General features: G+C 44.3%; 1 protein-coding gene across 1 annotated transcript in view; it reads right to left on the bottom strand.

Annotated features, from left to right (window-relative positions):
• Window positions 1-6,436: 6,436 nt before the first annotated feature.
• ARHGEF4 (Rho guanine nucleotide exchange factor (GEF) 4) overlaps window positions 6,437-9,305 on the bottom strand; it is a 13,935-nt gene continuing 11,066 nt past the window's right edge. Inside the window, exons 7-10 of the mRNA XM_010021864.1 lie at window positions 9,083-9,214; window positions 7,740-7,983; window positions 6,999-7,076; window positions 6,437-6,594 (exon numbers count right to left, since the gene is read on the bottom strand). Coding sequence (XP_010020166.1) covers window positions 6,437-6,594; window positions 6,999-7,076; window positions 7,740-7,983; window positions 9,083-9,214 — 612 coding nt within the window. The remainder of the gene's footprint in view (window positions 6,595-6,998; window positions 7,077-7,739; window positions 7,984-9,082; window positions 9,215-9,305) is intronic.

Genomic DNA, 9,305 nt, shown 5'->3' with positions numbered 1-9,305 from the left:
GGCTGTTGAGCCTCATGGGTACAATTAAGTCAAAGCTAGAGACTTTGGAGCTGGAGGCGGTTTTTCTTTATGATGGTGTGATTTAGATAGCAAGTGTATTATTTCAGGTTGCTGCTGGAGGTTAAGGAAAAATCAATTACCAAGCCTAGGTAAGATGTACAGGCAGGCTGCTACATCTGTGAAAAGGGAGAAGAGCAGGTATGGAAAGATAGAAAGCTCTCTTAAGCAGAGTGCTGTTACATAGCTCCAGCTGATTATAGCAAACATAAAGGCTTATTTTGTATACTCAGTAGTTAATGTTTTATGAGAGGATTACAGAATTAGACAAGAGTAAAGTTGATAGCTTGTTTATTTCCTATGTCACAAATGTCTATGTAAACAGTCACACGCAAAGGTACACAAGTCTGGGTTAAGTACAGCACAGGCTGTAAATCAGGGAGCTGCTTTGGTAGCGAAGTTGTGCAAAAGAAAAGCTCATTGCATGCAGAGAAGAGTGGCATAGTTGCAGGGGGGAAAATGACAGGAGTGTTATGCAAAAAGAACAAAGCAGCCTGTATTTTTCCTAAAACCACCAGCTCTGCCAAAGCTGTGGGATTTTAGTAACGGAGCTTGTTGTTAAGGAAACATTTGTGTGACATGGTGAGAAATGAAGTGTGGTGTGAGGTGTTAATCCCAAGGCAGTGCAAGCTGTGATTGCTGTGGGGCTGGGCAAGTGACCTTGGCCTCTCATGAGCCTGAAGCTGTGCGGCTCCAAACATAAAGGCAGATGAAGTCCAGGTTGCGAGCATGCATTAGGCTGTCCTCCCATACCCACTCTGATCTGTGTAGCACTCAGCAGAAAAATGCAGGGCTGCATTCTGGCTTCCTTACCTTCGCTGGGTTAAAATCATCTGAACACACTTCATTTTATTTCAGTTAAGTTCTGTCCATTGCCAGAGCTCTTACTCTTTAATCCATTACTTACCAAAAGACCTGATCCTACAGCTTTGCTTAGGCTGGGAGCTCTGGGGACTGGGACGTTCTACTGGTGGGCTGGTACAGGATACTGTAGACCTTATGATTGTACCAATGTGGTACTGCTGCTTGTTGGTAGCAGTGTCAAGTCCTGCTAACTTGGGTAGAAAACTTGAGTGGCAGCAGGTACAGTAGCAGATGAATGAAGTGTGAACAGCTCCATTCTTAAAGCTTTAGAAATCACTGTGCTACCATATGCATTGTTCAAACAGGTAATGCAGTGCCATAACCACATTAGACGATACACAGCAAAACTTGAGAATTGGAAACAGTTGAAGTAATAACAGTAAAATAAGAAATTAGCACTTGCTGGAAGCAGTACCACCTCAGAGATGCAGACAAAGTTCTTAAGCAGTCTGTGTAGCAAGTGGTACAATGCTTCTTCAAAAGATGGGTATTGAAAAATCAGTGGCAAGATTGATACATTTCATTCTGCTGTAATGCAGATATCCTTGCAGTACAGGGAATCTGGAGGAGCACAGCTGAAATTTTGATCTATATTGCAATCAATGAAAGGCCTTTTTGTTAAGAAAAGTTAGTTACTGTCATTCTGGTATCCCAAGAAATGTTGCATTTTCAGTCTGAAGCTGAGATTAGTTTCTCTTGGAACATCTGTTACTTGTAGATGCCTCAGTTCTCAGTTGTCCTGAGGGATGGCAGGGGGCCTGGCTTTCTCCTGTTTGCAGGAAGCTGTTTGAACACTTGGGTGCAGGTGGGCTGTGCATCATGGGCCTCTGGAGGGCAGATGGATGTGCTGGAGCAGTCCTGAACAGCTGGAATTGCCTGCAGCGTACAGCAAGGCGGTGGATGGTGCCAGACACAACCAGGGCTCCTCCCCACCCTGCAGCCTTCAGTTCAGGTAATAGACGGAAGAGATCCTAAAGGCCGCTTTGTGGGAACTTTTAGATCCATGTGAACAGATTTCTTATTGTGATTCAGTACAAAGACAGTTTGTAGTGCTTTGATGTTACAGAACTCAAAGCACGGGGCATTTTTCTAGTGTATACACCCACCTTTTCTGACTCAGTTATTCCCAACTTGTAGTTTGAAATAAAGATATTTCTTCTTGTCAGAGCAGAAACTAGATTACTCAGCAGCCACTGGTTCTCTTCTTTCTACTGGCATCTTCAGCAAATCATTTTGCTTGGTTCACATGCTTTATGTAAGTCTGTCTTATTTGCCCAAGTGAAATCTAGGCAGATTTTACTTACGGCTGTTTTTCACAAGAAGCTTCTTAAATGGAGAGCTAAAAAAGGAGGGGAACAGAGAGAACCAAACCACCTAATAAAAAAAAAACACCAAACCACCCCTGGATCAAGTGTTCTTGTCCTCTTTTATAACTCGGTACAGAAGTGTTTTTCTGATTAGGTAGGTAGGGTTTAGCCTGAAATCCAGAATGATTAGTGCAGTTCAGACTCGTGTCGAGATTTGCAGTTTGTTTTGCATTAAAATCTGTGTTTCTGGCCATGTAGAAGGTTAATCTCCAGTGGAGTGCGTAGCAATGTCTCACATCTCCATTTATTCGTGTTTGAAATGGACTCTTGGGGAGCTGGTAAGACTGTGTTCCAGTTAAGCTCAGAAAACTTGACAGCAGCTGTACTTGACCTGTTGTTTGTATGCCACAACCCCCTTTATTCCGAGTTTAGCTCATGACTTTGGGAATCTACACAATGTGTACATGGATGCTTTCTTCCTTACATCCAGGTTCTCCCTGATACTTCTAATTGACAGTACAGTGTGAATAACTCCATTCAAAATCCAAATGCCAGGGTGAAGGAAGTTCAGTGTTGGTTTGTCTGTTACCATTGTCTAACACAAGTACATTTTACCATTTAATCAGTAATATAGGACATGACTAATCATTTAAAACCAATGGAGATTACATATGATCTGATACACAGTTTCTTCAGGAAATCAGAGGTTCTGTGGTTGGTGAATCGGGAAATAGTGCTGGGTAGAAAATAAGGGATGAAGCCTTCTTCAGCTTTACAAAGTAGTCTGTTGACATGTCAGTGCATGGTAGGTATGTTGAGTGAGCAAAGTGAGTTTGATCCTTACCTGTTTCATCAGTGTCACTGCTGTCACTCCACCTGCTATGTTTGTTACATGCTTTCTGACTCTTTCAGTGTGATCAGCTTTTATACCTGATTTCAGTCTTGCATAGGGCATCAGATTCTAGCTCCAACTGTTTCTTGCGAGACTAGGATCTCGACTGAAGACACTTACTTATTAGGAAGAGTACTGATGGTCAAGTAGATAATATATTTCTCTCTACCAGAAATAACTTTGCAGGAACTGGTGTAGTGTTTGGCCAGAAAAGTCTGGTTTATCACTTACTTACTTAGATTTTTGTAATAAGCTTCTCTCTAAATCATTTGTATGTGCTGGTCAGATATGAAGTAATTTCTGGAAGAGGTGGTAAGTGATCTGATAACCTAAACAATGTGATGGATGTGTATTTTACTGTTCAGCATATTGATACACAGATAACTGATAATAGCCAGTTTTTGTGGCACGGGCAGGGGCATTTTTTTTGTGGCACTTCAACGGTGCTGCACTACAGGAAATAGTACCACTGTCACCCCACCTCATAGACTAGGTGAGGATTTGTATGGGAGTGACTCAACGTACATGTATATAAAGCAGCATACAAATGAAAAACAGAAAGGTGCACCCCATAGGAAGCTAAGTAGATGTAGTCTTTTTTTCCACAATGTGAGCAGTGAGGTATTGAACAGGAACACAAAGAGGTTTTGGGAGACTCTCCAGCCTTGAGCATGTGCTGATAGCAGCTAGACAAGACTCTGAGAAAGCTGGTGCCACTTTATAAATTGGTTTTGCTCTGAGGGTGTGTGCATGTGTTGTGAGGGACATTGTCCCCAGGTCCCTTCCATCCAGGGGTCACTGGTCCAATCCAGCATTTCCCCTCCCTGCCTCCCAACTGACTACAAGGGTGATAAGCCCAGAAAATGGATCACCTCTGTGCCAACAGATTTTCTTCCTGGCCAATCAAAACAAACATGCCAAAGGTAAGGAGAGGAGGGTGCAGACACTTACTGGGGTAAACACAACAGTGACCATTGCCTGGTGGCACTGAGGGTGCAGCAAAGGGAGTTCAGCCCTGTGGATGCTGTGCTGTCCCCTTGGAGTGTTCCTCTGTTTGGGGAGGAGTAACCACATAATGCTCATGGCATGCAGAGCACTCCTAGCACGGGGCTGGGAGGTCACCGTCAATTCTGGTACTTGGCAAGAGGTAATTAGTAGAGCCTGATTTCAGTAGCTTCTTTTAAAGTCTGACTTATTTAGTGTATGTCCCATTTCCCCCAGCCCTCCCCTGTATTGCCACACTGTCAAGCATGGAGCAATGTTCTGCTGGAGAGTTTGGTAAGCCCCATTTTCCTGTGTTACTTGGAGTGACGGGCAGGGGGATGGGGTGGGGAGTAGAAAGAGGAAGGAAATAATAAACCTTTTGTGGGCAGACATCTCTTGTGCTTCCTAGCAAGAGGGAAGTTTTGAGGATTTAGGTTGGAGTTTGGTCACCATTCTCTATAGGACCATACTGAATGGTGATGTCACATCTGGTTCTGCCTAGGAGCAGAGTTGTGTGTTTTCCCAGGGAGAAGGCTGAGGAGGGAGAGGTTCCAAGTAAATATCTCAGTTATGGCTGCTTGCTATTCCTCTTTAATTCCATATTGCTCAAAGTGGGCTTGAGCATCCTCTGCAGCTTTTCTGATGTTTCCTAGACATGATTCATGATTTTCGTTTAAAGAAAGAGCAGGAATTTTGGGAGCCGGTAATTACAGTTACTAACCTTTGTCAGTTGGTCTGGCTTCTGCTTCCCCAGCCTTCCATCCAAAGGATGGCTGTTTTGAGGGTAACCTTCTAGCATGGCTCCTACTGAGCAGCGGTCACATTTTAAGCTGCAAGAACAGAAGCTCTGCAGTGACTTTAAAGAGAAACAAGTTCACACAGATAGACAGGATGGACACAAACACAGGCTGAGAGTCACTTTTACAAGTTTCTTTATGAAATTAAATGTTGCCCCTGGTCTGGGGCGGGGAGAGATAGTGCAAGAATGACTTTGTACATGCTACTGAATTCAGGTATCCCTGGATGACCAGACTTTGGTCAGCTACAGCATCAACAAACACTGGATTTCTGAGCTCTGCAGACAGTTAGTGCTCACTCACACTAGCTTCGTGTTGGAAAGAAGACACTGCTAGTTCCAGTGTCACAGGCTGTCTCTAAAGCTAGGGAATTCAGTCAGTATGGCTTCTAACTCACACTATGGTAAGGCAAATCTTTCCTTTTACTAACCAAGGTTTAAATTAATTCATTTTGGCCAGTTTGGGTTCTTAGAGGCATTTAATACCGAATGTAGGCCTGGCCTTTTTAAAGTGGCTTTTCATTGTTTAAAGGTGTCAAAAACCTGTAGTAATACCCCTTGAAGTGAGGGTCTGTGGGAGTTTGCATACCAGTCAGCTTTCAGAGTTGCACTGTAGACTCTGACTTCAGGGAGCTGGGTTTGCAAATATTGACCTTTCTTTAAAAAAATAGAACAGACAAAACAGGCATCAAGTTAACAACATGTGACAAGAACAATTACAGACTTACAAAATACACAGTTCTGATTTTTTACCATAAATAAAGACATTACAAACAATGAGCATTTTCATTGGCCAGGAAATATGGCAGAACAATGGAGACAAGAATCTAAGGAATTGAGTAGGGTATTAATTAGGCACATTTTTCTCTAACTTACGGAATTCAAACCCACTAAAGAGAGTGTTGGACTTTACTCATGCTGCAGGTTGATTGGCACAGTTTAACGTAGGATAAAGTTCATCAGTGGTGAACTAAAGGAAAGGAAAAGGTCACAGTGCAATACTCACTGTTGTCTGAGTGCCCCAAAGGCTAACTGAATTAGTTAGACGTGTGGAGGAGGAGGATCATGTCTCTGAGAAACATCAGGAGTGGGGTGGGCAGAGAGAAGGGTTTATCCCTCCATGGAAAATTTATCATGTCAGTGACTGAGCGTGTCAGCAGACGCGGAGCCAGCCGGTGTATGGGCAGCTGTCCCCTCTGATAGCTGCCAGGCAGCAGCAGTGTTCACAGCAGGAGGGAGTGACTCCAGATACAGCTGACAAGCAGATGTGAGCTCTTCCTGGAAGTTTGCCCCGTGGGTGCTGTGCCGGGCAGGCTCAATGGGACTGGCCCAGCTGCACACGTGTGTGCAAGCACACACACAGTGTCTCACCTCAGAGCCAGCGCAGCAGTCGGTCTGCGGTATAAATAGGGAGAGCAGGAGCACGTGTGCCATCCTCTGCAAACAGAGGATTGAAAGAAGGTGGGCTCCACCTCCCAGGACTGATGGATAAAGTGCTTTCTCATGAAGGGGTTCAGGCACAAACATGGGCTGCCCTCATTTCCGGAAGGGTGTCAGCCTGCTGATGTTCTGCCAGAAGTTCGAGGGCTTGCGCTTGGGCTCTGCCAGCATGAAGACTTGTTGCTGAGGGACCATAGTAGGCAGGGTGGGATGCTTCTGACGCATCAGGAAGTCATAGTATGGCCTGGTGACAGCTTGTGAGAGAAGGAGACGAGAAGTATGTTAGTTAAGCACTGTTCCCTATCCTGTTAGAGTTACTGTTAGGGAGTAAGTTGGTTTGTCTTGGCATTACCTTTGTTTCAGCATTGTTGGTTTTGATGCTGTGAAAGCCCCAGAAACTTGAAGCATAACTGAGAGGCGTTTCTGAGTTGTAATGATCAGAGCCTACTTAGCCTGTGCAAAGGGCTCCTCTACTGCTTTGCCCTTGGGGCTTTGCTCTGTTAGAGAGGTCTCGCCTCCTTCCAGACTCCCCTCTGTTTGCAGCCAAATCTTGGAATTTAATTTTGGAATTCAGTCAAGCTTTCTGACAGGAGGCTGTAAATCCAGAAGTACCCCCCACCCCTTGTTCTAGCAGCATGTGTGTTCAGGTGTTACTCACCCTTAGGCTTCCCAGTATGGTGCTGCTTGCTGGCATTCAGCATGGCCTGCTTTTTCTGCACCTCTGTGATTGAAAAACCTTGAAGATGAAAGAGAATTTGTCAGCAGCAGCTCCTCATTTTGTATCTCGGGGGAAGACACTGGCATAGACAGTAAGGGAAGTGCAGGGGTAGGAAAATGCCTGGGCTGGGAGGTCACAAGCTAAAATTACTCCCAAAGCTGGAAGGGGCACCCCCAGTCTGCACTGCACACCTCTCCCTCCCTTTCATGCAAGGGTTAATGCCAGCACCTGCCCCCATGCTTTGCTGGGTGAAGAAGCCAGTTTAGAGTAGTTGTGGTTCAGATCTCGTTAGAGTCTGAATTAAGCAGGATTTGGGCAAAACGGAACCCTTGACTGAACACATTTTGTATAGATACGGTGAAGTTGGGCACTTAGACTGTACTGCAAAATAACAGAAGCTGAGAGATGTATTGACTATTTTGTCAGTCCTGAACTCAGTGAAGACACGTCCCCCTCCCTGAGGACATGCTGCACTGTCTGCTGTGGTGGTTTGCATTTTTCTTTTGTTTCAGTTGCAGATTCAATCAGAATGTGCAGTTCAGCAGCCTGGAGCTGGACGGGAGCACAGACTGGCTTCCCCCACCTTTCACTCCTATGCCTTGGCTCGGGGTTAAAAAAAGAAGTTAAAAATAAAGACACCCCCCCCAAACCGCGCTGTGTCGCAGCAGTGCTTTGCCATACCCGTCTCCTGGTCGAGCTGAACCTGTCTCCTTTCATTCTCAAATGCCTTCAGCCAGCGCTGTTTCTGCTCTGGCTTTTTTGCACAGAACAAGTGGACTTCCTCAGTGTCTCGGCAGTGCAACTTAAACGCATTTTTCACGCTGATATTGAAGTCCTTGTCCTTCCCATCTTCTACATCCAGTATTTCCATGTCATCCATGTTGATCCGACTCTTGTAATACAAGATGTCCCGGCGCAGGAGGTCCTGTAAGAGAGATCACAGACACTAACACAGATGTTATTGTTTCCTGTCCTTTATTAAACGTTAAACTTTTTCTTTGATATAATGGAGTATTTAATTTTCCTGGCAGTCCTGTAAGAATAAAGTGATTGTTAAATAAAATTGTAAATAAATTACAAGATTATTTAGAATTATAAATAAATAAAACTGTAAGAATAAAATGGAATGTGTGGAATTGCAGAGTGCTGAGCTCCTGCTGGCAGTGAGGGGAATCCCACCATTTCTTCTAATGGTCAGGATGGATAGGCTGGCATCTACCATTGTGGGCTATCAGCTGCCCTGCAGAGCTCTGAATGAGAAGCAAGTTTCTGTTACTACACATGATCCCAATCCTCATTAAGCCCATGTCAGGCAACAGTATTTGAATCCTACAGTTAGGAAGTAAATAAATAAAAATAATTAAAAAAAAATCCTAATTAGCTTTTGGGTTATGTGTTGGCAATGACAAGTAAATTGAGAGCAGTGCTGAAGCAGTGAGGGTCTCATGCCCAAATTAACAGGAGGTACCTGTTTGCCCTCAATTACGCTAAAAACTAATAGGCATGTTCAGTTCTGAAATTCCAATGGAAGATGCCTTACATTTGCTCTATGAAGGAAGATTTCTTTCATTACTTACATTATGAAAACTTGCAGACTCAGGTAACAATATTAATAGGGCCTTACTAGCTGTCAAGGCCCACAGCTTTTCATCAAAGCTGCAGTTACCTTCTCAATATGACAGTATTCTCCCTCGGAAGTGCAGTTGAAAACCAGTAAGAAATAAATAAAATGAATGACAGTGCTCGTACTTGAGTTGTATAAAACAAACCCATCCATTAACCCTACAGGCAGTGCAAGGCTTCCTGTAAGAATTAAGTCAGGAGTGAGTTCTGTAGTTTATTGCTGTGGTCAGGTGCACAGAACACACCAGGATGCGCAGGGACTGTGGTGAACACACTCTGTGCCAGAAGCACATGTGATGCCAGTGAGTGAGTATTAAGGAAGCAAAGGGGTAGAGAGGGAGGTTCATTCCAATTCTGTAGCAGTGTAATAGACAGCATTTGTGTCTGGCTGGTGAGGTTACCTTCTTGCAGCAGACAAGCTGGTGATCGAAAAGGAAGAACATTCTCTGTTGGCTCTTGGCTTGAGGGTGGGAGATTTTGGTTAATTCTCCAGAGTAGATGAGTTCCGAGCTTCTAACTAGGACATCTTCACCCTGAGAACACAAAGCACAGGTTGGTCTCAGCCATCTGAATAAAGGGGAGAAGAAATAAGCCCTTAGTGTCACAGGAAAGCCTTAGCTTGGC

The sequence above is a fragment of the Nestor notabilis genome, unplaced genomic scaffold (genome assembly GCF_000696875.1).
Source record: "Nestor notabilis isolate BGI_N333 unplaced genomic scaffold, ASM69687v1 scaffold12079, whole genome shotgun sequence".
Lineage (NCBI taxonomy): Eukaryota > Metazoa > Chordata > Aves > Psittaciformes > Psittacidae > Nestor > Nestor notabilis.
The sequence above is the reverse complement of the archived record's forward strand: the minus strand, read 5'-3'. Positions and strand labels throughout refer to the sequence as shown.